Source organism: Stegodyphus dumicola, chromosome 12 (assembly GCF_044657685.1).
Source record: "Stegodyphus dumicola isolate Sdum_Otavi_A_Nest chromosome 12, ASM4465768v1".
Lineage (NCBI taxonomy): Eukaryota > Metazoa > Arthropoda > Arachnida > Araneae > Eresidae > Stegodyphus > Stegodyphus dumicola.
The window spans coordinates 65,733,910-65,760,179 of record NC_140779.1 but is presented as its reverse complement, the minus strand read 5'-3'; the positions used below and the strand labels follow the sequence as shown (position 1 = coordinate 65,760,179).

The 26,270-nt window shown below is 34.9% G+C and overlaps 1 protein-coding gene across 3 annotated transcripts in view; it reads right to left on the bottom strand.

Moving 5' to 3' along the window:
• LOC118189812 (protein disulfide-isomerase A5) overlaps positions 1–26,270 on the bottom strand; it is a 135,680-nt gene that overhangs the window by 94,809 nt on the left and 14,601 nt on the right. For all 3 annotated transcript variants that reach the window (XR_015038229.1, XM_085806506.1, XM_085806507.1), the window contains exons 6-9: positions 25,704–25,796; positions 25,137–25,197; positions 19,114–19,181; positions 18,875–18,966 (exon numbers count right to left, since the gene is read on the bottom strand). Coding sequence is in view for 2 of the 3 variants with exons in the window: in XM_085806506.1 (XP_085662632.1) it covers positions 18,875–18,966; positions 19,114–19,181; positions 25,137–25,197; positions 25,704–25,796 (314 nt within the window). In the remaining variant the exon portion in view is untranslated. The remainder of the gene's footprint in view (positions 1–18,874; positions 18,967–19,113; positions 19,182–25,136; positions 25,198–25,703; positions 25,797–26,270) is intronic.

Below are 26,270 nucleotides of genomic sequence, written 5' to 3'. Positions count from 1 at the left end.
ATAGAAAAATCTGTTTAGAATTTATGTATATATATATATTGAAAATATAACATTTCTGTGAAACCTTCTGGCATATAGTAGAATATCAATTACCATTAATTTAAATAACAAAAGTTGAGAAAATATTATATAATATACCAAACATTTTTAAAATATTAAATGACCTTGAAATAAATTATACAGTAAATGCACAAGTCCATATAAACAGAAATAATATATATTCAATGCAGTTTTAATCACCACAACTGAAAAGTCCCCCCCCCCGGCCGCAGAGCAGCGTGAAATTGATAAACAGATTTCGGAATGGTTAGAGAAACAAAGGATATGCCTTTATCCATTTTTTGCAGCAATTCCACTTTTTGTTTAATGGACTTTGAAACATACTTTTGCTTTGTAGATCCTTTACATATTAGTAAATATATATCGGAAGTTCTATTTGACATAATCAAAAGTTCAAGCTTACTTTTATAAAATTGCTCTAACAGTTTGCAAGAAATAATAAGCCGGATCCAATTCGAAGATTAAGGAACAACGCAATCTGCAACATTAACTGAATTAGATAATTTTAGCTTAGCTTATACTGTCTGTTATACATTAAACGTGTACGTAAATGTATTATGCGCATGTGCACACGCATATTCGCAGCCATAAAAATCTTACGTGCATGCATAAACGCCTATGCACATGTGTCAACGCGACACATGCGCAGAAAGTTTGTGGCTTTGAGGTCCAGATTACAGATCATTCCAGATTATGGGTGTCCGATTTAACGACTTTTGACTATATACGTTTGGTGTGGTCGTTTGCAACCAAAATATCAGGTGCACATCTACATGTCATAGCAGTTTTATATACAAAATTTCAACGTTCTGAGGCTACTCGTATTTCAGTTATGCGAAATACATGCGACACCACAAAAAATTCTCTTCAGAATTCATTTTAAAGCAGTTTTATAATATTTTTGGAGGAAAAGAGTCTTTTATTCTGTTCTTACATACAGATGTCACACAAAAACATCATTAAATTGCATTTGATAGCAGTCAAAATGGATATTTTCGTTGAAATATGCTGCCTGAAACTTTTCACGATTACAATACTTCCTTTTTACTTCATACAAGAAAGTAAAAAGTATGGGCAATGACAGAATATTAATATTATATTGTCATTCCTATCCATAAAACCCTTATGTTTGCAGTTTTGATGTCTATGTGAATAAATTTTTAAGGCTGGAATTTATTGTATTCCTTCTGTTGTAAGATACAATACCTTTCATAGAAGCCATCTCTCTGAGTGATCAGCATTTCTGAGAATATAAATAAATACTAGTACTGAATATCACTTCTTTAAAACAATCATTCCCTCAAAAGATGAAACCCATGCAAAATCATGAAACAGGTGGTCACCTTAAGATTGAGTTCACTACAGCATTCTTGGCTAATGAGAGTGAAACACTTTTTTTTCCATACATCTATTTCTTTGTGGTCAATCAAAACCTCCTTAAACAAAACATCCTGTTATAAAAACTGCCTTAAAATCGTATGCCAGTATTAGTCATAATTTACCAGCATGCCATATGTAACCTGTATTATTTACAGCAACCATAGCAGAAAAAAACATTAATACATATTTTCCTTTTCTTCTCTTTTCATAATAATGAAAATGATCTTTAGATTTCATTCACTAACCCTAAAAAGGTACTAATTTATGTCTTTAGTAAAAGTGGAATTTCTCAAAGAAAATATTCATACAGTTGGATACATTCATATTATTTTCTTCTTTCAAAAAGAGCACTGACATTGAAAAGAGGAATTTGCACCAAACTGGAAAATGGTACACCCCATATCTAAACTGTGATTTCTTGAAGTCAATGAAACCAGACTTATTAACATCTTAGACAACGGGTAGCTCTTCCAGGACCTTACTGCTGGATTAGTTTTCCAGATAAACTATATGCAGATACCTTGCAGAACCCCTGGCAACCAGCGATTATGGGCCTTCCTTAATAGACTACAGAACGGCACTTTCTTTTGTGGGGCTAAGTTCACCATTCTTAGGTACAACAAAATTGAAACCATGTTCTCCTCAATGAAGAGTCAATTCAAAGCTCAGAATGATTTTCGATAAATGCATCTTCTAATGGTAACATGAGACCCACTATTGTCACTACAATATATTGAAATTGACCACTTTGGTGAGAATGAGTGGGGTAGGATCATAGTGAATGGCCATATACCACAGCATGACTTTGATGCGGGCAAAGCATTATAGCGATGAGGTTCTTGATCCTTGCGTAAGGCTTTTCTGAGGAGCTCTTGAAAATGACTATTTTTATGGATGATAATTTGAGGCCACACAGATCTCCAAATGGTTGAGGATTTTCTGCCATATAGCGTATGTAGCTTCCGATTCCCATTCTACTAACAAAGGGTGAATATTGGCAAGTGGAGCATTGTTTCTTCAGGGAATGCACGGGAAATAATTAAGCAACTACTTCAGTTCCAGCATCATTGTTCCAGTCACTAAGAGAGTGACATTTCAAAATTTGGTGAAATTTGGACAATTAGTTCAGAAGATATTATTTTTTATCTGCAATTTTTCAGACTTAGTAAATTCCGTGATAAGTGACAGCTATGTATAGCATAGTGAATAAATTTGCATATTTCCATACATCAATTTACGTTTGTCCGATTACTTCAATGGTGTAAGCTACATTAAGTGCCTAAGAGAATCGTGCCTCAACTACCAGTGTTTATATTATTCAGTTCTCCAAGTGTTTCTCCGTACAGTGTAATTAGTGCAGCTCTGTGATTAGTGTGTTATTCTTCAGCTATTGTGCCTATTGGATTACCATGATGTTTTGCACAGATGAAGTTATAGTTCGTATAACTTCTTCAATAGTTCATTATTCTCACTTTTAATTACCTAATAACGCTAATTAATAATCAACAGAAGGTTTTCCAAGGAACTTTGGACTCGTACATAATTACAACAATACTACTTGCATATGATACTACTTGCTTATGTTACTATTTGCTTATGATTTTATAGGTTATTTTACTGTTTAAATATGTCTCTACTAGGATAAGGTTCATTTAATTAGCATTAGACCTCGTTAATTAGTATCAATTCATTTTTGCGTCAAACACACATTTGCCTGCTCTGTGTTAACTCTTACGGGCATCATTACTTATATGCATATATATAATTTAATTACTTACTCACAGTACAGAAATACACCAGTATCCAGTTTCTGCACTGTTATCTGTACTGCTATTTTAATATAGTGTATGTCACACACATTAGAATCTGCATCAAAGCAACAAGTTCGTTATTTACTGTGACAGCTTTTACACTAAGTTTTTAATAGTCCATAGTGTAAAATATTTCTCACTGAACTGAGTTACTCCTATCTGTGACACTGACTGAACTTTAATACAGTAATACCCTGTAATGAACTTTGAACTATTGACCTATTGTTTTCAGTACTGTTATCTTGATAATATTCCCTGTATTACTGAACTGTGCAAGTAACTGCATTTTCAAACACAATTGCATACCTCTTTATCATATTCGTGAATTAGTGTGTTAAGAAAAAGTGTTGTGTGACATCAATTTTGAATAGTGTTGCAATATTGAATAGTGCCCCTTGCCATGCAACAAAAATCTACTGTACCAACTGAAGAAGACCATACCCCTGTCAATGGCATACTAGACCCTTTTGCCTTACTTTCTTCAGATCGGACACACGCAGAGAAAATCGTAGCACTAGCAGAAGACATCAGACAGGCCTCGGGAACATCCAGAAGGAACAAACAAGTACATCTTGCCAAACGACGTAAGGGTACGCATACAAAAGTTGTTAGAAGTTCTACAGAGGCTAGCTCTAGAAGGCCCGGAATACACACTGAAGCCTGAGACAATTGAAATTGGTGTCAACACATCCACCTTCGTCTGTTGCGAAGCAGCATGCGCACAGTACTCTACAGCCTCAAGTGATCTTCCTACACTGAGTGCATCAGTTTCTGACACAGCAACATCAGCAATTATACAGGAGCCACCCCCCCCCCCCGCTCTTTTGCAGAAGTAGTAAAACTAACACAGAGGCCTATTTTAATAATAAAGCCTACTGGTAAGAAGACAGAAGTACAACTCAGGAAAGAGCTCCAAGAAAAAGCCCTGATTAGCAGCCTACAAATTGCGGTGGAGCATATCTCCTCAACATCGAAAGGAGAATTAGATGTCTTTTGCAAATCAACTAAAGACATAAATCAATTAGAAGAGAAATTACAAAATGCCAGCCTAGAGATTGAGCTGCAAAGATGGCAAAGAAGAAAACCACGCTTCACAGTTCATAACATCCCAGACAAATTCATGCCCAAGGAACTCAACGGGGAAATCGCTGCAACAGCAGATATCCCATCCAAAGGCATCAAAGTGCTCTTCAGACTCCGAGAATGGAACCCAAAGCGAGTCAAATGGGTCCTGGAGTGCGAACCGTCCATCCTCCCGGCAGTCCTTAGGGCAAGACGAATTTTCACAGGCTGGCACGCACATGCAATCACAGAGTCTTTGGGCATCCGTCGCTGTTACAAGTGCCAGCAGCTCAGATATACGCAGAATAAATGCACATGCAAGAAGAACTTCTGTGCCTACTTTGCCGGACCACACAATGACAAAAACTGCAAAAAAGTCAGAATGTATTAACTGCCGTGATGTAAACAATAGACATGGAACCATGCACGACTGTAGGCACCCAAACTACAAAACTGAATGCGCAGAATACCAGCGAGCAGCTGCCTACATCCGCAGCATCACCCAATATTAATAGCAACAACACACCATGTAATTGCGAAAGTCAACAGGCACAAAACATTCAGATAAACACAGTGTTTAACTCAAACGAAGAACCCATCAGATTTCTACACATCAATATGCAGTGAGCCAGGGCTGTGGTCGCTCAGATAGTTCAATTTGCAATTGATAATAAAATAGACTTTATCATAGGTCAAGCACCATATATCCACAGCAGCAGGCTTTCCATTGTAAGTTCCAATCACGACCATCCACCAAGAGCTATAATAATAAGCTGTAATCTGCACTAGTCTCCAACATCTATCTCACTCAATCAAGATCATGTAGCAGTGCTCTTAGAAGTACATTCCTTCTCTGTTACCTTAGCGTCAATCTATTCTCCTCCAACAGCGGATTTTGGCCCGACAATAAGATTCATCCAAAGTATCGTGCATCGATTTTAAATCCCAAATATGATCATTGCAGGCGATTTCAATTCACATAATACGGCCTGGGGATATCGAACTACAGACCCGAAAGGGAAAGAGAGGACTTCATATCCTCATGTAATACAGCAGAATGTAATAGTCCAGAATACAGCAGATGCACTGCCATCCTTTGACAGGGTCTTTGCACAGGGATGGCCAGACATCACTCTGACCACTCTGCACATAGCACCTCTTTTGCAGGCCTGGAAAGTCGAAGAAGAAGAGAGCCTCAGTGATCACAAGTTCATTACCTTCTCTATATCGCAAACCACCTCCATGTCCAAGATCAAACACTATAACCTTCCTGGCCGGAAATTAATAACTTTTACGAAGAAAATTAAAGTGCAGCTAATGCGCCTCGAACCTTCACTCCAACTAGCTAACACGGCAGCAGAATTAGAAGACTTTTCCGTAACATTACAAGAAACAATGCAAGCCATATGTTGAAAATATGACCTATTGTAACCCTTTTCCTGCATCATCTCCTTGAAATAATTCTAATTTTTACATAAGGTTTATTTCTTATTTTAAAAGGATATAGCAATTACTTCTACTTCTTTTCCACTGCCACTATTTGTATTAAGAACGGACTGTTATAGCCTAATTAAGATGCAAAAACGAAACTCGATGTTACGTCATCTGGAAAGCTGAGTCGTGCCGAAAGCTGATTGACTGCCGTGAGATGACGACATGTCTACTTCATGTATAAGTATCTCACATCGCTCTGGCTTAGTCCTTCTTGTTCCTGTTTCCATTGCTCCTGATGTGCTCATTGGAATTATAGTTATAGACTATGCGTGTCGTCCAGCGATAAGTACCGTGGTTCCGAGCCATGATGGTTTTTCCTGATTCTGCAAAGCGACAACGATGTGAGCAACTGCCATGGGCGGTATCCTGTTTCCATGGTTCGGCAGCAATAAATTTCAAGTTGTGGTTCCCTGTGATCAACTGCCGTGGGCGGCGTCCAGTTTCCAAAGTTAAGCGACGTCAAATTTCAGGTTGTGGTTTCCAGTGAGCAACTGCTGAAGGCGGCATCTTTAATACAAGTGTTTTTCCAAGCTGTGATTTCCGGTGAGCAACTGCCATGGGCGGCATCCTGTTTCATGATTAAGCAGCGTCAAATCTTAAGTTGTGATTTCCGGTGAGCAATTACAGTGAGCGGCTTTTACTAGTTCAACTGCATTCAAGTTATAATTTTTCAGGTGCCTTCTTGGCCAAAAGCATAGACCTTTATAGTGAAGTGAAATTCAAATTAATCACGTAGTTTTGTTCTGTGATATGTTTTTCACGTATTGAATGTCAGTAGTCATAGATCAGGTAATATATTTACTGTATCATTAATAGTGTAATATTCTTTAAAGGAAAAACCCTTGGGGTTAATGAATAAACTAAGCATAATTTTTAACAATGATTATGTTACACTCTTTAAGTTTCTGATATTGATCAAATTTATTTATTGTATTTTTATTTTTTGATATATATTGTTAATAAATTGGTTAAGTTTAAAACTTTTGTCTTCTATGTTTGCACAGTACATAATCTTAAGGAGCTTCTATTGCTTGCTATTTCTGCTATATGTTTTTATAACTTTAAACTCTGGTTTTGCATCCCCATATGTAACAAAAATCTCCCTCTTAGAAAACCTAAGAGACTCCAAGGCATTAACTGGTGGTCGAGTGCGCTCAGAACACAGCAACAAAAGTGCAGAGCCCTGCGAAGAAAACACAAAAGCGAAAGACGGTTGGAGATAGAGTCCAACACCCTTACCATATTTCAACGGGAGCGGGCGCGATACAAAAAGATGATTATTCAGGCTAAGATTACCTTCTGGAGGGAATTCTGCACCCAAGCAAAAAAAACGTATGGTATTCACCCCAAAATAGCTACCGGTAAAATTTTTAAACCTTCGCAGCTACAGATCCCCTCTTTCAATCACCAACAGTCAGGAGTACACAGCAGACACCCTACAGATGGTCCTAAACGCAGTTTTCTGCAAAGACGATGCACTGCAGGACATAGCAGAACAAGCTCTTCTCAGAACAATAACAACCACACTGGACACCCCAACAAACCCAGCTATTACAATTAATGAACTTCAAAAAGTTTTTGCAACTCTGCCGCGCAAGAAAGCCCCTGGGCCCGATGGGATGGACTATGCATTCACCAAAGCAACGATCAAAACGCATCCTAAATTCTTCGTTGACTATTTCAACAAGCTCCTGGCAGCAGGTATATTCCGAAAACGCTAGAAGATAGGGCAGGCTATTTTATTTCTGAAAAAGAAACTGTTAGCCGAGGCCACATCTTTTCATCCTATCTGTCTCTTATCGGCAATGTACAAGGTACTAGAAAGGATTATCATGAACAGGCTATGGAACCATTTGCACACGCACGGATTCTTAAGCTCGAGACAATACGGGTTTAGGACGGGCACTTCTACAGTCCACGCACTCTTCGACATTAGAGAAGCAATTTTAGAGAACCGATATAGCGGCCACCACACTGCCATAATAAGCATCGATCTCAAGGTTATGGTGGCCGGCTATCAAACAGGCTCTGCGGAAGGCAAAATGTCCGAGCAACCTGTACAAGATGCTAAGCAACTATCTACAGGATAGAAGACTACCAGCAGTTCACAATGCAGGCATAACAGAACAGGAACAGACAACAGGCTATCCGCAAGGGTCGTGTGCTGGTCCACACCTGTGGAATCTAACTTTCAATGAAGTTCTAACAGCTACATGGCCAGCGCACACAAAGATGTGTACGCAGACGACGCAGCACTAATAGTGAAAGGTCGAACATGAAGAGAATTAGACTCACTGTAACGAAGTGTGCCAACAATTCTACGCCCTATGTGACAACCTTAAACTGAAAATTGCAGAGCACAAATCCAAAGTGTTATTAATACCTAAAAAGGGAGGTTCTCTCGCAAGAAGACCAACCATTAAGAACAACAATCAGAGGATACAAATAATCAATCAACTAAAATATCTGGGCCTTACATTCGACCACAAGATGACCTGGATACCACACATCCAGGATACCAAAATTAGAACAGTGACAATAGCAAAGCAAATGTGATTATTTCATGGCCACAAATGGGACCTCAATCCCCATATTCAGAAGGTCCTCTTCACCACAGTGGTGGAAAAGATAGTCACCTATGCAGCAGCAGTATGGGCTCACCCAATGCAAAGCAGGAAAATTAAACACCTTTCTACCATTCAAAGACAATTTGCATTGGGTATCACCAGATCCTATCGCACAACCTCTTCAGACGGGATCAACGTACTGGCTAGCCTCCTTTCCCTACACATCCGTGTCGAAGAGGTGGCAGCAAGACAAATCGTCCTGCAGCTTAAAAGACCTGTCACCTTTGACAAAGAATATTTTAATCCAGAGGACTATGAAGTTAAATGCTGCCCTCTGAAAATCCATCCAGCAGCCAAAGGCACCGGAATAAGCCTAATTACCAATCCCACTATGGCCCACTGTCCAGCACAGATTACCATCTTCATGAACGGGTCGAACATAGATGAAAAAAGTGCCTATGTGGTCATGCTGCAAGAAACAGTCATAGATCAATGGAAGGGTCAACTAAGGCAATTTAATAGCATTTTTCAGGAAGAAGCAGTGGCAATTGCACAAGCAATCCGCTACCTGCAATCTCACCACTCCCGTAACGCTACAATAAAGACAGACAGTCTTTCTTCACTATATGCAATAGGAAACCCTGACCACCCATCCAGTATTATTCAGGGAATACAGGAAGATCTGCGAAAAAATTCCTAACTCCATACAAGACTTGAATGGATCAAAGTGCATGCTGGCCACTATGGCAATGAGTTGGCTGACCATCTGGCCAAAGAAGCTGCCACAGTACCAACAACTCAACAAATCAACATCCCATGGCCAGTATCTTACCTAAAAAGAACACTGTGCTTAAAGGCAATCGAGAAATGGCAGCAGACATGGGATAACAGCGATACCGGCCGACGGACTTCTTACCATGTCAGCTATGTGGACACAACCAAAAATTTTGCAAATAAGTACTTTAACAAACGCAGAATAAGTCACACTAGCCAGTGCGCCTGTGGACAGAGTGGCTCTCCGGAGCAGTATGTGACCTCCTGTCCCCTTACAGAAGGGCTACACATCAACCTTCCGTCGACCAATCGACAAGCCTTCTGTAAGTTTTTGATAAAACAGAGGCACTTGGTTAGAAAAATAAGGCTTTTAATGGATAAACTGGCCGACCTTGACACAGACCTGTGCCATACTTAGTCAGCCATATAGACGAATAGTAATTCAGTGTTTAGCACCAACTACCAACACCACAGAATAGCTGTGAATTATCGTAAGGTGTATCCAACACTCCTAGTAATATAGTAAGAATCTACTATTTAATCAATTTGCATTATGCCAACCAACCAAATTATGTCTATTACCTGTACCGCAATATGTAAATAAGGACCATCTGTACCTGTTTATAAATATATCTTCTTAAGTACCATTACCATGTAGTTATGTTTTATGTATGTAAATGTATAATGTACCCAATGATTTTATACTCAATGTTAATTATGCACCTTGTATTTGTATATATATGTTCTAATATAAATGTTACTGTATTGATCATTATCTGTATTATTGTATTAATATTATTTAGCATCATCAAATTAATAGCACCAATTGCACCTCATTACGTACTTTCAAGTCTAAGTATATTTATGTATAATGCTTACGAGACTAAGGTACTATGTGCATTAAGATTGTGAGCCCAATGATTACTATGTGCCTTATATTATGTATATATATCCTCATATATATGATAATGTAACCATGCATCCGAATATAACATCACGCAAACATGACACTTTATCGCATAGTGTTAATCTAGAGTCTTAATTCTAAAAAATCCATTGCATCAGCTAACTTCTATAGCATCGTATTATGTATCATCTGTATATGTACCAGGCATATAATGCTTATAAATCCAATGATTACTCCATACCTAATAATTGTGTATACAAGTTTTAGTATGTATATAACTTAATCCATGGCTCCGCGCATATCCTGTAGCATGGCACTGTACCGCACAGCGTTAAACTAGGATCTTGCACTAAAACTAACAGCACCAATGAATTGTTCTAGCATTGTACTACGTATCTTATGTATTATGTACGTATATGCATAATGCGCCTAATAATTATGTATCTTATGTTAATTATACACCTAATATTTGTATAGTTATATATATATATATATATATATATATATTAACAAGTACAAACATTACTATTCATGCACCAGTATTTCACATTGTGTAACATGAAGCTGTTTCGCATCGTGTTAAACTAGAATCTTGCTATAAAATTAACTGCATTTATTACTTTCTATAGCACTGCATTATGAACCATCTGTTTATATATATATATGTATACAATGTACCTAATGTCTGAGAATCTAGTGATTATTATGTGCCTAATAATTGTGTATATGTATAGTAGCATATATATTAGTTTATCCATCCAATCGCATACAGCATCATGTAACACGTAAAAATTACAGCACCAATTACTTGCCCTAGCACTGTATTAAGAAACTAATATATGAATATGTATATGTATTATGCGCTTAATGTATATGTACCCAATGACAATTATCACCTTATAATTGCGTATAAATGCATTATTTTTAAAATACTATAATTGCATCAATTTTGTATCCTCAATGGCACTCTACAATGTACCATTTGCTCATGTACATAAACGTGTCATGTACCTATTGATTATGAAATCGAATGATATAAGTATTGCAAATAGGTAGGTACAGTATAGCATTGTAAATAGGAAGCTGTACCCATGCACCCGCATATATTTCTATGTAATGTGACACAATAAGGCAAAATATCAACCTAGTGTCCTATTATGAAATTAATAAGCACCTATTACTAGTTATAACATTATTTTATGGATCTAGAGTTTACGTAAGTATATGAAGTAAGTACCAAATGTTTATATCACCAATGAATATCATGTACCAAATATAAGCGTATATACGCTTTTGTCCATATGTAATTGTGTCTGTATGTCCTTGTTTATACGTAATTGTACCCATGTATCTACTAGTATTATCACATATCTTGGCACTGTATAGTTAATATATTATTACTATAACGCACTGAATAATCATGTACTTAATGTGTCTGTACTAAAATGTCTGTATATATGTATATGAATTTATATTCTGTATATATGTATATGAATTTATATTCTGTATATATGATAATGTAACTATGCATCTGCACGTTTTATTCTCTAACACGGCACTGTATCGAAAAATCAAACTAGGGTCCCACTCTAAAATTAATTGCACCAATTATCTGTTCAGCATTGTATTAAGTACCTATTGTTAATGCATGTTAAAGTAGCACTTACCTAATGCTTGGGTACCCACTGATTACTGTGTACCTAATACACATGTTTTAATATCTTTGTACATTGGTTAATATACTTAGGAAACAGCACAAATAATCCAGTAGCAAGACACTGTACCACACAGTACTAATCTAGGGTCTAACTTTTAATTCACTGTACTAATTACTTATTCCAGCATGACATTGCACACCTAAAATTTCAGTATGTACATTTCTTGTGTATCTAATGATAATGCTTCAAAGAATCATAGTGTACTCAACATATGAGTACACATGTTATGTATATATGCTACCGTATCCATGCTTTTGCATACACCTTGTAACATGGCAATGTATTATCTAGTGTCTACCATTAATTAGCTTTAACGTCACTGTATTAAGTACCAAATTTGTATGTATGTTTATGTATTAGTGTATTAGCACAATTACCATGTATGATTATCTAGATAAAGGTGGACGTGGCGATTAACCGTATTGGTAGAGGGGCGGAGCCCACATCCTCCGTCGCATGCCATATAGCATGGTCAACAAAGTCACTGAACCTCAATTCTTTAAAACATAAATAGGATACTCTAGGAAGAGCCAATGTCCAATGCTGGCAAGAAATCCAGAACTTTCCAATTGCTAAAATTATTGTATTTATAAGAATGTGATATGTAGCCATTAGCTATGATCAGCAACTTCATTTGCAATATATGGGCCTCTTGTGAAGCATCTAAGTTGGTGGCCACACTCCTTATCAGCTGGACCATTCTAGAAATATGAAGTATCACGAGTTAATCATAATAAATATTTACCTCTGTTTATTTTGTTAGATTACTATTGATAGTCTCATAGCATTGGGCATCTCTGCAAATATTTCATTACCAAACACTTTTCAAGATATCATGTTTTATGTTTGCAATTTTAATTTTGCACACCAATGTACATCCTCCTCCTCTTTCAATAACAGAACAAAAGTTAAATTTTACTTGTTGTGAATAGGGTCAAATTTATGTATAAGCTACACAAGCTATAGCTTAGAGCCCCCCCCAAACCATTAAAACACGGTATAAATAATGTTAAAATATACTATAACAAACTTATACGGGGCCCCATATCCCAAATAGCTTAATATACTTACTTAAATATACTTACTTAAATAACTTACTTAGTAATAAATATACTTACCTAGTAATAAATATACTTACTTAGTAATAAATATACTTACTTAATAGTACTTAAATATGCATAACATATATAAGTACATAAGGTAAAGGTAAAGGTAAAGGTAAAAGTATGGGGGACACCAGCGATGTACCATAGGTCAACTGGTAATGCCTTCCCATACTAACTCTTTGAGAAAAAAAAAAGGGGGGGTAATTGCAAGTTTTATAAGAATTTGCTTAAACTGAAGCTTTTCAAAAGGTCTAAGTTTGCCTATTATGGTACATCGTGCAATTCCACAGTACGCCCCGCATCCAGTATTTATTAAAAATAATGGTGTAGGGCATAAGTAGATTACAAAATAGTAGGAATACAATTTGAGATTCACAAGATAAATTGAACATCTGATTTGGTGCAACAAAAATAGGAGATAAACATAATTAATAAACAAATAAACATAATGAGATAATTATAATTAGTACTGGCAACACAATGTTAAATGAATTGTTATAATAATGCTAAAGAGGTAGGTGTCCATGGGTTATTTCAGATATATTGGTTTATTGCAGTTTATAAAGTTCAGTTCACGAGCGGATCCATTTTGTCCATAATTACAGCAAGTAAAAGTTCACTAAGTTTAAACTGTATGTGGATTTACACTTGACAGAGATCTACGCCGTAGGAAGAGAGTCGTTGCATAATTTTCTGAAACTTTGGATATTGATGTTTATCTTTAATTAAAAATCTTTGGAATGCCAGGAGGTTAGTTCTTGGGAATTTTATGTGAATATCCTCAGTTAAGGGGCATGAGAAAACGTAGTGATCAGGAGTTCCCTGTTCCCCACATATGCAGATGTCAGAGTTTGCCAAATTTCTTGCGTAGAAATATGTGGGGAAGGGTCCATGTCCTGTTATAAAGTAATTTAGGGAAGGATTCGAGTTCAGAGATGCTAAGCTTACATTGGGCATCAAGTTATATGTGCGTCTTCCCTGTGGAGCATTGTTCCACAAATCTTGCCAAGATTTTGAAGCAAGTTGTTTTAGTTGGTACTTGAAATTCGAGCGAGGCCACGGAATGATGATTTCAGTACCATCTTGATTAATAGCTGCTTCTTTGGCTAATTCATCTGCCTGATCATTACCAAAATGGCCACTATGTCCTTTGATCCATGAGATTTGAATTTTGTAGTTTGGGATTTTTCCAAGAAGAGAATTTATGTCGGATATCAATGGAGAGGAAGATAAGGGATTTTTAATAGCTAGAATAGCTGCTTGGGAGTCAGATTTTATGCTAAATTCATTGAGATTTTTGAGAATGGCTATTTCAATCGCTGCTTTTATAGCTGACAATTCCGCTTGGAAAACACTATTATTATTATGGAGATGGCCTTTCCATTTGATGATGTTTGAGGGGGTAATTTGAAAAAAGACTGCGGAACCAACTTTTCCTTCAATTTTTGATCCATCAGTATAAGCAATTGGAGATGAACTTGAATTTTCTTCAGACGTGGTGAATATTATTTTGCTGAAGCGAAGCGCTGGATGGATAAGATTGGGGTTAATTTTCTTTTCATAGTTGGATGGCCAAAAGGTTTGGTTGTTGAATTCTGCGGCTTGGTTAAGTTGGAGAACTTTCGTATAGGTGCATTCCATTTCTGCAATGATTGATAACGGAAGAGTACCAGCTAGAGTATCAAGTGCTATATTTGAAGTTGTGTGATACGCCCGAGTAATGCAAAGAGTAAAAGGCCTTTGAATTGAATTTAAATATTTAATCTTTCTTACTGTCATTGGTTGTGCCCAAATTCCGGCTCCGTAATTTACCATTTTTGAGATGACTGTTTTTAGAAGAATACGTGTTATATGCGGATTTAAGCCCCAGTTATATCCATGCATACGTCGTAGGCAGTTAGCTATTGATGTTGTACGAAGTTTAATATTTTGTAGATGAGGAATCCAGGAGAATTTCTTGTCGATTGTTAAACCGAGGTACTTGATTGTGTTCACAGATTTGATCTTTTGATTGTCAATTTTTAGAGCTAAAGCTTTAGTTATATTTTGTCCTGGTTTATGGATCACTAAGACTTGGGACTTACTATGTGAAATTTGTAGTTTTTGAATTTTGCAAAGTTGGTTAAATAACTGGAGTGTTTCGTTGCAATTATTCTGTAAAATGTCTGGTGCGGCCACTTGTAATAAAAGCTACATCATCTGCAAAAGCTACAATTTTTGAGTGATCTGGCCATGGATAGGCAATGATGTTGTTGAAGCTGATATTCCAGAGATCTGCACTCATGCAAGACCCCTGAGGACATCCTCGGACTTGATTACGCACAATTTCAGTGTTGTTGTAAAGAATCATACTTTTTCTGTTTCTGAAGTAATCTTGAATAATTAGAAATAAATTTTGAGGGCACTTAAAGGAACGCAGCGCTTGTAAAACTGCTGGCCACCATAAAGAATCAAAAGCTGATTTTAAGTCGAGACATATTACTGCAGAATGAAGTTGGTTGATTTTATTGTTTGACTTGTTCAAGAGCTGCATTAATTGCATGACTTGTTGAAAGTAGGCTTCGAAATCCAAACTGGTTATTGCTTATTAAGTTTTTGCTGTAAACATGAAATTTTAGACGACCAATAAGACATCTTTCCAAAACTTTTCCCAGGGCTGGGAGAAGACTTATCGGACGATAAGATTTAGGTTCATCGGAGCTTTTATTCTTCTTATTGAAGAGTATTATATTACCAATTTTCAGGCAATCAGGAAAGGTAGAGAGTTCTATACATCGATTGCAAAAACTACAGATTATGTCAGGATGGGCTTGATGGATTAATTTTATAATGTGATTATCGATGCCATCTGAGCCTGGTGCCTTTTTTAAAGTTAGGTTTTTAATTATTTGCTTTATTTCTTGTTTTGAGAACGGAATATCGTTGTCTGTTTGTGGAATGTCATCGCAGTTATGGATTCTGGTTTGAGTAGGCGAATCTTCAGCTGGATCATCTTTTAGAAAGACAGAGTCAAGAATCTCATTTAGGGTTGAGAGAGTGGCATCCTGAATTTCAGCAGAACTTGAAAGCAAATTTGAGGGAAGTTGGATTTGTGACGGTTTAAATATTTTACTACTGGCGATCTTGTATAAGGTGCCATAAATTTCTTTATTGTTTGAACAATATTTGTGCCAGCATTTTAATTTAGATTCGAGAATCATCTTTTTGTAGTTTGCATTTTCTTTTTTGAATTTGAGCCAGGCTTGGTGTCTTAATTCATCGTCAGTAATCGATTTCATTTTCCGTTTCAGTGCTCTCGCCTTATGCTTTTGAGTGCGTAACTCTTTAGTCCACCAATTTATATGCAAGTAAGGTTTTGCAGATCGTATTGGAAAGGTATTTTCACATATTTCTTGGATTTTTTTTATAAAATCTTCTGTAGCTTTATTTAGATCTTCTTTTGTTGCACTTAGTTGGAAGGAAGAAGTCATTGGAAATGCGGATTGTTGAATTTTAATAAAGTTCTTTTCTTTCTTTTTAGTAATTTTAAAATGTTTCATTAAAACTGATTCTGAGTTCTCTTTGATTTCAAAAGTAATATATTTATGATCTGAGTGAGAGTTGTCTTCTTCAATTTTGCGATTTGAAATCGAATTAATTAGGTGATGGGAAGTAACTACGAGATCTGGCCACCCTCTCCCATACATTGTTTCGAAAGAAGGTAAATCCGAGGCTTGGTTATGAATGACAAGATTATGCGAATTGAAGAATTCCTCAAGGGACCTTCCTCTTGGACTTGTGGAATTGTAGCCCCAAAGCTGATTGTGTGAGTTGAAATCTCCACAAATTATGTGTGGACTTCGGAAGGAAAACAAGATGGATTCTAAATCATGAAGCAAAGGAGAAATATCCTCGGAGGGAGATGCACAAATACTTGAAATAAGAAGTTGAGAGTTGGAACTATTAAGACTGATTGTAACTAGGTCTCTTTTGGCTGTAATTAGAATTGGGTGCCAGCTATGATTAAAACTGATGATAGCTGCTCTGGGATGTTGATTGGGCAACTGAGGAGAATATTGAAAGACATTCCAAGACGTTGGAATGCTACTTACTTTCCCTTCGATACAATAGGGTTCTTGGATTTCGATACAATAGGGTTCTTGGAAGTCTTTATGGTTATGAGTTAAGAATTCTGCTAGATGATCAGAAGCCGTTTTTGCTCTTTGTAAGTTGATTTGGAGAAAATGAATTGAAGAAAATGGAATCGAGTTTTTTAGCAAGGTTGGGGGTAGATTATTTTGTACATCACTGTCCACGTTATAATTTTGAGTTGAAGCGTTATTCTTTAAATTGCGCTCTTGCATGTTAATATCAACTGAAGAATTATTAGTTATGGATGATGGCAACATGTGAGGTTGTGGCTTTGTCTGGGTACAATAATTTGTTGAGCTGACTCCTGTACGTCTGGCATGTTCTTTCATGAGCACCGTGATCAGTTGGTAACGAAGAACCAGTTTCTTGGTTACTTCGCACACAATTTACACAGAGTTTTACGTTTGAGGTACACTCTCTATGGGAATGTTGTTTTGCGCAGATGGAACAGCAGGGAGGATTTTGACAGCTTCGACTATTATGTCCAAGACCCTGGCAATGAACGCAACGGGGAAGTGAAATGTAGGGACGGAAGGAACACGAGTTGAATCCAATGAAGACTCTTGACGAAGTAAAACAGTCACTAGAATCTGAAGAAATTTCTACAATCCAATTATTTGTATTTTCAGATCGGTGAACTGGAGAACACGAAATATCAAGATTCTTATTTGATGCAATTTTCAGAAAAGCCGATTTAATATCTTCAGCAGCCACTGAAGATGGTACATTAAACACTATCAGTTTGGTACTTTTGGGTTTTGAAGTACGAACAGTTACGGAGGCTTGTAGTTGTGAATTTTCAACGATTGAGCGGTGTAAGTGTTCTAAGTCTGCTTTCTTTTTGACACCGATTAAAAGCTCATTAGACTTAGTAGTACGAATATTATTGATATGAATACCCAGTTTTTGTGGATTAAGTGTCGAACTTAGTTGGTGTCTGATATCTTCAGGTGTTCTCTCTGAATCTTTAGGTTTCAGGAGTAGAATATGATCTCTGGATTGATTTTTTGGAGTCTGTTTCAAAGAAATGTTTTTGGCGGCAGCAACGGCGTAGGAATTTGGGGTTTGTTCTAGAAACTTTGTTTCGAATAATTTTTTAACTTCGTGTTGTTGTTGCTGCAAATGTTCCTTCACTTCAGAGATAACTGTAGTATTTGAACGCTGAAGAGACAGTTGCTCTCTCAGTTCCGAAATTGTACCTTCGTGCTTCGCTAGAGTAAGTTCTTGGTCTGCCACTATTTGACGAAGAGCTGTTAAATGGACAGAAATATCTTTATGTTCTTGGGTATTAAGTTTTCTATTTTTTCCGATGTTTAGAATATCTTTAATTTTATCAGTAATTCGTAGAATATCATTCAATCTGGAGGAGTCAGCATTTTCAGAATTGCTAGTTAAAGAATGGGAGATGTTTAATAATGATGGTGAGGAGGACCTATCTTTAGAAGCCATCGATAATAGTTTACAATTTCATAGCTCACATAAAACAAAAATGACAAAAATCAGAAATTATTCATAAGCAGAGCAGAAAATTACTAGTACATGAAGTTAACAAAAATAAATAAATAAGTAAATAGTAGTGAATAATTGCTTATTAGAATAAATGCTATTACTCACATAAATTCTGACAAAAATAATTATAAATTCAGGTGTTATGCAGTTCCAATGTTTCTTAGGAAAAAGAATATATATATAAAGAAAGAAACTCAAATTAAATAAAAATACAGAATTATCTGTTGGTAATACTATATTAAGTCAAGTCTTAACCAAAGGTTAATTAATTAGATAACTGTGAGTTGTCAGACGTACATTATATTAAGTCGTTAAGAGGAGTTCTAAACCTTATTCAAACAGGTATTAAACTTACTCAAAATATAAAAGTGTTGGAAATCCTGTAATATTGAAATGCTGACGTACTACAGCATTTTCAGGCTTATTTACATCCATTGCTGCCAAAATCTGCACAGAAAATAAATTACTGAATAAGTATCAGTTCAAAATTTAAGAAATTAAATAGCAAAATAAATAAATTCAGAAGCATTTACTATCTAATACAAGCATTAATTTTTTAATTTAATTCACAGTATTATATAATTAATTACTCACAGAATGCCCTTTTAACTCTGTGGCGGCAGCTTCATATTCTGGTTTCAGTCTTTTACAAAATCCACACCCTGTAAGATATAAAAAACGATAAGCATTTTTCTATATTTTACAGTTACAAAACACAAAACCACAGCACATAAATTTATGAGTGCTAGGTTATATTATTAATGGGCACTTGGGTACAGCAAATAAATTCATAGGTACTTGGTAAGCAATACACTACTAACAACCTAATGCCCCTTTTGGGAAAGAATATATTTTCAGCAACAGCAGATCAATTAAACACACATTTTTGAATTTTTGTCATTCACTATTTGGCTGTTCGATTCAAAATACATCAAATTGTTATTCATTCTCCTCAGCTTGTCTCCATTTTCATATAAATTCTGCTGAATAGTATTGCAGATTTTCCTAAATATTTCAGTTTATTTGATCATATTATTGTTTTTATGTATCCTTGTAATATGTAATGTTTTATATATTTAACTGTTTGCATTTTAGGAGTAATTTTAGGGTGTATTTTTGCATAACTAAGTCTATGGACCAGTATTTTGTATATGGGCACTTATTTTTGGTGTAAAAAAAAGTTTTCATGATTCTAATTCAAACAATGTTTAAATTTTTAAAATAGCTTAAGCAGAACCTTAGATAAGGGCAGAAACTTTCCTGGAGGGCCTTCACAACATCTGGTGATTTCTCACAACTTGGCAAATTTCTGGAAGTTTCAAGAAAGCACATTTTTAAATCCAAGCCCAAGGAGTGATTTTATCTAATCTTTCTGAAGGCTGAGCAACATAATATAAATGCAGTTCCAACAATCAGCTACTGGTCAGTTCTCAGTGACTTCAGACAGCCTTTGATTCAAAAAGATTTATCCGATTTGCATTTTAGAGTTTACTTTGTGAATGATATTGCAAATTTATGCTCTTTCTGAGGTATTAATGAGGATTTGCCTAATTTCTGCATTCTCCTTGAGTTATTTACAGCATTTATTTTGCTGTGTATTATTACTGATTACAACACATTATTGTCAATTTCTTCCTGCTCATCTGGAATGATTATTTTAAAGAGACATAAATGAACCAACAACATGTGATAAAGAAAGCAAGTAACTTCTCTTTAATTAATTCTCAATAATTATTCTAATGCTTTGTCAGCAGCTACTTTAACATTGTATTTCCATCATATATCTTCTATCATGTACAATATCATGGCACGAGAACTAGAATATTCGTAACGTTTTGGCAAAATAGCATATCTCTGGAAATGATATATTTTGAATGGAAAAACTTTGAAATTTCATATGCAGTGTTGCCAATATCAGTAAACAATCAAATACAGACATTATTCAGATTTTGGAATTACACTGTTTTAAATCACTTACTGTCCAACCATGTATTCCAGATTTATGTAAACACCCGATTTGGGACGGAAGTGGGCATATCCATCAGTGATGTAGGGGTGAGTGCAGTAGCCCGGTTAGATTTAAATGGTTCTTCCATTTCATGCTCTATCTTTCGAGTGCTGCGCAACAGAAAATCTTTGTCTGCGCTTTATACATTTTAAGCTGATGTACCGTGAAATTTTAAAATTACAGAATTAAATTAAAATGCATAGAAACATCAGATCGTGACATTTCAAAGAAAAACTATTAAAAGAACTGTAATACTAACTATTTGTCTTAATACAATTCATCATCAGTTTATACATATTTTAATAGATAATATTAATTTAATAATAATTTAATAGATAACAATTAAATCAATAATAATTTAGATAATGGATCTTAGTTAATTTTTAATATTTTCAGACATTGAATGAAAAACATTTATCTGTTAAATATTCTTTAATAAATTACATTTATTAATATAATCAAATGATCTATAAATAAAATAAAGCAATTTAATGAGAAGAGGTTGCATAAAAATTATTTTAGTTTTAAAGACATGCCATACCTTTTTTCCCCCTTTACATTTATTTTGGTGACACAGCATTAAGGATCCTCAAAACTTGTAGAGAATTCAGAATCCGAATTGTCACTGACAGTAAAATTCAATGGTTCACACAATTCCTCTATAATACCATCTTTTCTCCAATATTCAGTTTCTAAATTTTGTACATGATCACAGTTCTTCTTCCAATTGTTCACCGAATCATCTTCAATAGCCTCATTTACGAAATGTAATAAATTCAACATGCTTATATCTGCAGTCGTGTTCTGACTTCGAACATAATTTTTTACTTCAGCTAATACATATTCTACATAGAATCTCTAAGGAGAAGAAGTAAAGGTTCCCTGAGGCAAATGTGGCTCCGTCAAACCGAAGAGACACATTATGTATATTCCTGAAGCTTACTTTAAAGGGGCAAACCATCCCAAAGCTATCCACCCTCCGTACCTCACTGCGCATGCGCGAAATAACATCAGGAGGCAACAAAGCAGCATGCCGTCGGCCATATAAGCAATCTTTTACCACGTTGTTCGAGAAGGTTCTTTGTTGTTGTAGTCAGAGATACTTGGTTTTAGTTATGTGAAATTCTTTTAAAGACTTTTTAAATGTAATGCTGTAAGTGAAATGGTTTTGGCTGTTGGGTGAAAACTTTGCTCTTGGTTTTCACAATGGTCATTCCAAATAATTGTCTAAAAGCTTTCGTGGTAATTTGTTTTTAAAGTTGTTGTCATATAATTATAATGTATTTCAGTGTTTTCAATTTATTTAGGGGTGCCTTTAATTGTCTTTAATTATTTTTTCTGTTTCAGTTAGTTATTGCAAATTTTGCTTTTAAAATTTCACTGTAAAATTTTAACTATGGATTCATAAAAATTTATTACATTTTGTATGGCATGTGTTTTGCCCCCTTTTTAGGTTTACAGAAGAAAAGAATTAAGAAATTTATTTCATTTAAATTTTGTCTTCGTACGGCTCGCTGTTTAAATTGAAAGTAAAAATTGGACAGGATTTCTATAATTCGCCCAAAATTCCAACTAACATCCTTTTGCTCATAAAACACCAGAAATGTATGAAAATAAAACTTGAGTTATTTCAAAGGAAAAAATTTACTATCTCCTCGAACTGCACTGTTTAAATTTCACCCTGCGCTGGTGTTTCACTGCATAGCCGTGGCTCTTCGGTACAGCGGCGCAGAGGCGAAAAAGGTTTACATTGCATCTATGAAAGCTTTCATTCTTCTCCTTAGAGATTCTTTGTATTCTATGATGTTTATATCACAGTGATATGGTGGGAGTCGCAGAACTGTATGGCCTTGTTCTTGCATTATACAATCAAATTTGAAAGTTTTGACTTTGGGAGCATTTTGTTTCACTAAATCCAGCAGCTCCACTTTTCGCAAATTCGGACAAAAAGAAATGTTTTTTTGTGAGCCACTGCATTATATCTTCCTTTTTTGGGGGGAGGCATTGGGAGTTTTATTTAGCTACACTGAATGATAAGGCGCATTATCAATAATTATAATGGAATTTGGTGTTAGGTTTGAAATTAACTTCTCATTTGCCCATTTTTCAAATATTGAAGAGTTCATTTGCCCATGATAATCGCCAGTTGTAGAATTCGCTTTATAAATTAAACTAGTATTGGAAATGAAACCCATCTCAACACAGCACTAAAATTATTATGCGTCGAGAGGCATTCCCTGTTTCTAAAATCCTATTGACTTCATTTGATTGCCAGCATTTTCCAAACATTAAATTGCTGTCCACCCATGTTTCATCTATGTAAATTAGGGAACGAGATTCTTCTCTGTACCTTTTAATATTCCTCAAATACATTGTTTTTGATAAAACAATGTCAGGTCTTTCTAGTAAAATGCTTCTTTTATTCCGGGAGTTTTTCCAGATGAAACCAACTTCTCAGAGAATCTTTCTTAGTGTTTCTCTTTGCTAAGGAAAATTGATGATGTCTTTTAATACAGGAAGCAGTTTGGTTATAGTTAGCACTTTCTTTTCCTTGACATAAAAGTCTTGAGCTGCTTGTCTTAAAATATCATAATCAAAATTATCTAAGCCTGTACTTACAATAGTTTCCCTCTTTTTTCTTTTTTTAGGGAAAGAGAATTCAACATTTTCTTTATTTTCAGATTCTCTATGAATTCTGTTTATGCTGGCAATAGAAACACCCATCATCTTACTCGCTCTGCGTGTTGGCTGCGTAACTGGGATGGTCAGTCTTCATAATTGTGATTCTTCATCACAAACTTTAATGACGTTATACACTAATTTCTTAAAATTGCTGCAGAAAGGTTTATTTCTAGAGCTTTCTGGAACACTAGAACTCATCGTAAAAATGAAGATTTGAAACTAAAAGAAGGTCAGTAACAGCGATGCTCAGCGATTGTAAGAAAAAGCACTAAATGACCCCCGACCTCTGAGAGGAAAAAATACCCGCGCTTTTCACCCACATCCTGTAATAATTCTTAAACAATTTGAAGTGAACTCCAATGATGGAACACAGCAATAACTTTTATTTTACACTAAAAAAAATGGCGACATACAAACAAGAGAAGAAAAGGTATAAAAATGTATTTTAAAAAAATAATTACATGCTTCATGCGAGAAAATACATGCGGCTCTCGAGCCTGCGTTTCAATATTGCCAGTAACCTGTACATTATTGATTATTCATCTATTTCAAATGCACGAAAGATTAATAATGATATTAAAGCTGTCACAACCACTACGACCTCCGAGAGGGGAAAATACCCACACCTCTTCAATTAAACTGACCCATCTTGGCTCTTAGCCAAACTGCTCTCACTAGTGTGGTTAGACAGTACTATCCAAACTCCAGAAAGCACAATTTCAGAATCCTCTACAGTAATATTTCCTTTAATATGCATTGCTGGATAACTGCCAACGGTGGATCTCAAAATGCAGTGTAACATAACATTAAGGGAGATGGAGGCTAAGTAAGGTATATTATTTCCACACCATTCAGATATTAGAATTACAGGCATTAATTGTTTAGGAAAATACAGAAGGTTTTGAAACATTCAAAAGTAAAACAGTTTTTTTCCTGACGTTCTGTATGGAGAAACAGGAAAATGCATATGAATAACTGCAGACTTTGAGAAAGAAGTCAGCATCAGTATGGGATATGTCCACCGTGAAGTGCGATGCAACTTTCCATATATCATATCATGTTTTGCACAATATTATATAGCAGCTGTTGAGGTAACTGATCCAGCTCATCTGTCAGTGCAAGGTTGATGGTGTTCTTGTTCACTGGAGGATAGTTTCAATAAATAAATCGCCTCACCAGAGCATTCTAAACATTTTCAATAGGAATTCAGAAGTCAAACAACAAAAATCAGCGTTTTATTTACAAAATTTTCACAGGACTAGTTTCGATGGTTTTACCGAACCACCATCTTCAGCTGCAAAACCGCAAATGAACCAAATGGCTGGTTCCCAGAAGGGCATTTAAAGTTAAATTTATCTGATACAAAATAATTTTTCTAATATATTTGAACTTATGTGATAAGAAAAATTTCTTCATAGTAAAAATATATGCTCTTTAATCAATTTCAAACTGGCAACACATATGTGAAATGTTAAAAACTGATTGACATTTGAACAAACATTTTCTCCAACTGATTAGTCTAAATAATCAGAAAATTTTAAATAGAATTTTGCTTTTATACAAATTTGATAGATACTTATGTATTTACCTAATAATATCTTGAAAACAATCTATTAAAGAAATTGAATACCATATATCCTATCTCATTCTTAAATCTATTTTAAATGAAGTATGACATCTCCAGAAAAGATATGCATTGCTCATATGTATTTTCTCCATACTTAGATATCAGTGCTCATGAGATTCTTAAAATTCCTTTACAGTGATACAGTTCAATTGCTGAACATGTTATGAAATTTTGTCTATTTTACAAGAATATATATATGGCACATATGTTTACTGGAATTCCATAGATGAAGTTCATTCTTTGATATTATCAATTCTAAAAACATAAAATAATCACTACAAAAAAAAATAAAGAACTTACATGGAGCATAAAACATAACCATGATTGGCAGCTTCTCTCTATTCAATACTTTTCCCAAAATCTGCCAAAAAAGTAATAAATTAAAAAGTGTATTTGTAAACTTTAGATCAATATAAGGAATGTTTTCAGATTTAAACATTAAATTATAAAACATTATTTCATGTGTATTTATTTCTGACTACTCAAAGTAAAGAAGGGGGGACAGATATACAAAATTAACAGACTTCTTTAAAATAGCAACATCTTGGGATAGTGAAAATTTTACAGAGCAAAACAACCAGAATCTTTACTCGGAAAGATTGCTTTCTTAATAAATTTCCAAAATGAGAATTTGAATGCCTATAAATCTGATTTAATTCACAAAAACTGTCATTAATATAGTGCTATTATATTTACATATACTTACAAAGTCAGAAAGTGTTATAAATATACTGCTGCTAATTTATTCTTCAAATTAAAATAAGTTTATTAGTTAGACTTATAAATAGATGCAAAGTCACAAATCTGTTGTGTAATGAAGCTACTAGGAGTACAAATGTATATATAATTAAAAAGCAATTTAATTACATTTGCATCTGAAATATGAAATATATCTTTTCCTCGATCATCTTCTTCCCATGGCAAGTCTCCAGAAGGGTCCTTCAAAAAATTAACCATGGACTGAAAATAAAGCAAAAAAAAAAACTTTTTAAATAAAATCTTGTTATCCAGTATAAATATATGGTTGTTTTTTTAATATACTTTACATGGTTGTAAATCACATTTAAAATAAAAAGCATATAAATTAAAAGTTAAAAAATATAAAATGCATAAATCTCTTTCCAGATATTTTTATCTTGCAATACCATATTTCTTTCTATACTTTCACCTTCTCTTGCTAATTTTATCATCAAAAAAATTGAGAAGGGAAAATTCTGCGAATAATTTAATTTTTGAAGAACGCACTCATGGTATTAACATAACAAATGAAACACAGTCATAGATAAATTACAAGTAATTATCACAATATTATTTCTTGAAAGGAAGCGTACATTCCAATAAGAATACATAATAATATTAACATTACATATCTAATGATATATCTTCATTTCTACTCAAATGTAATTTCAATTGCATTCACTCTTATAATTGTCC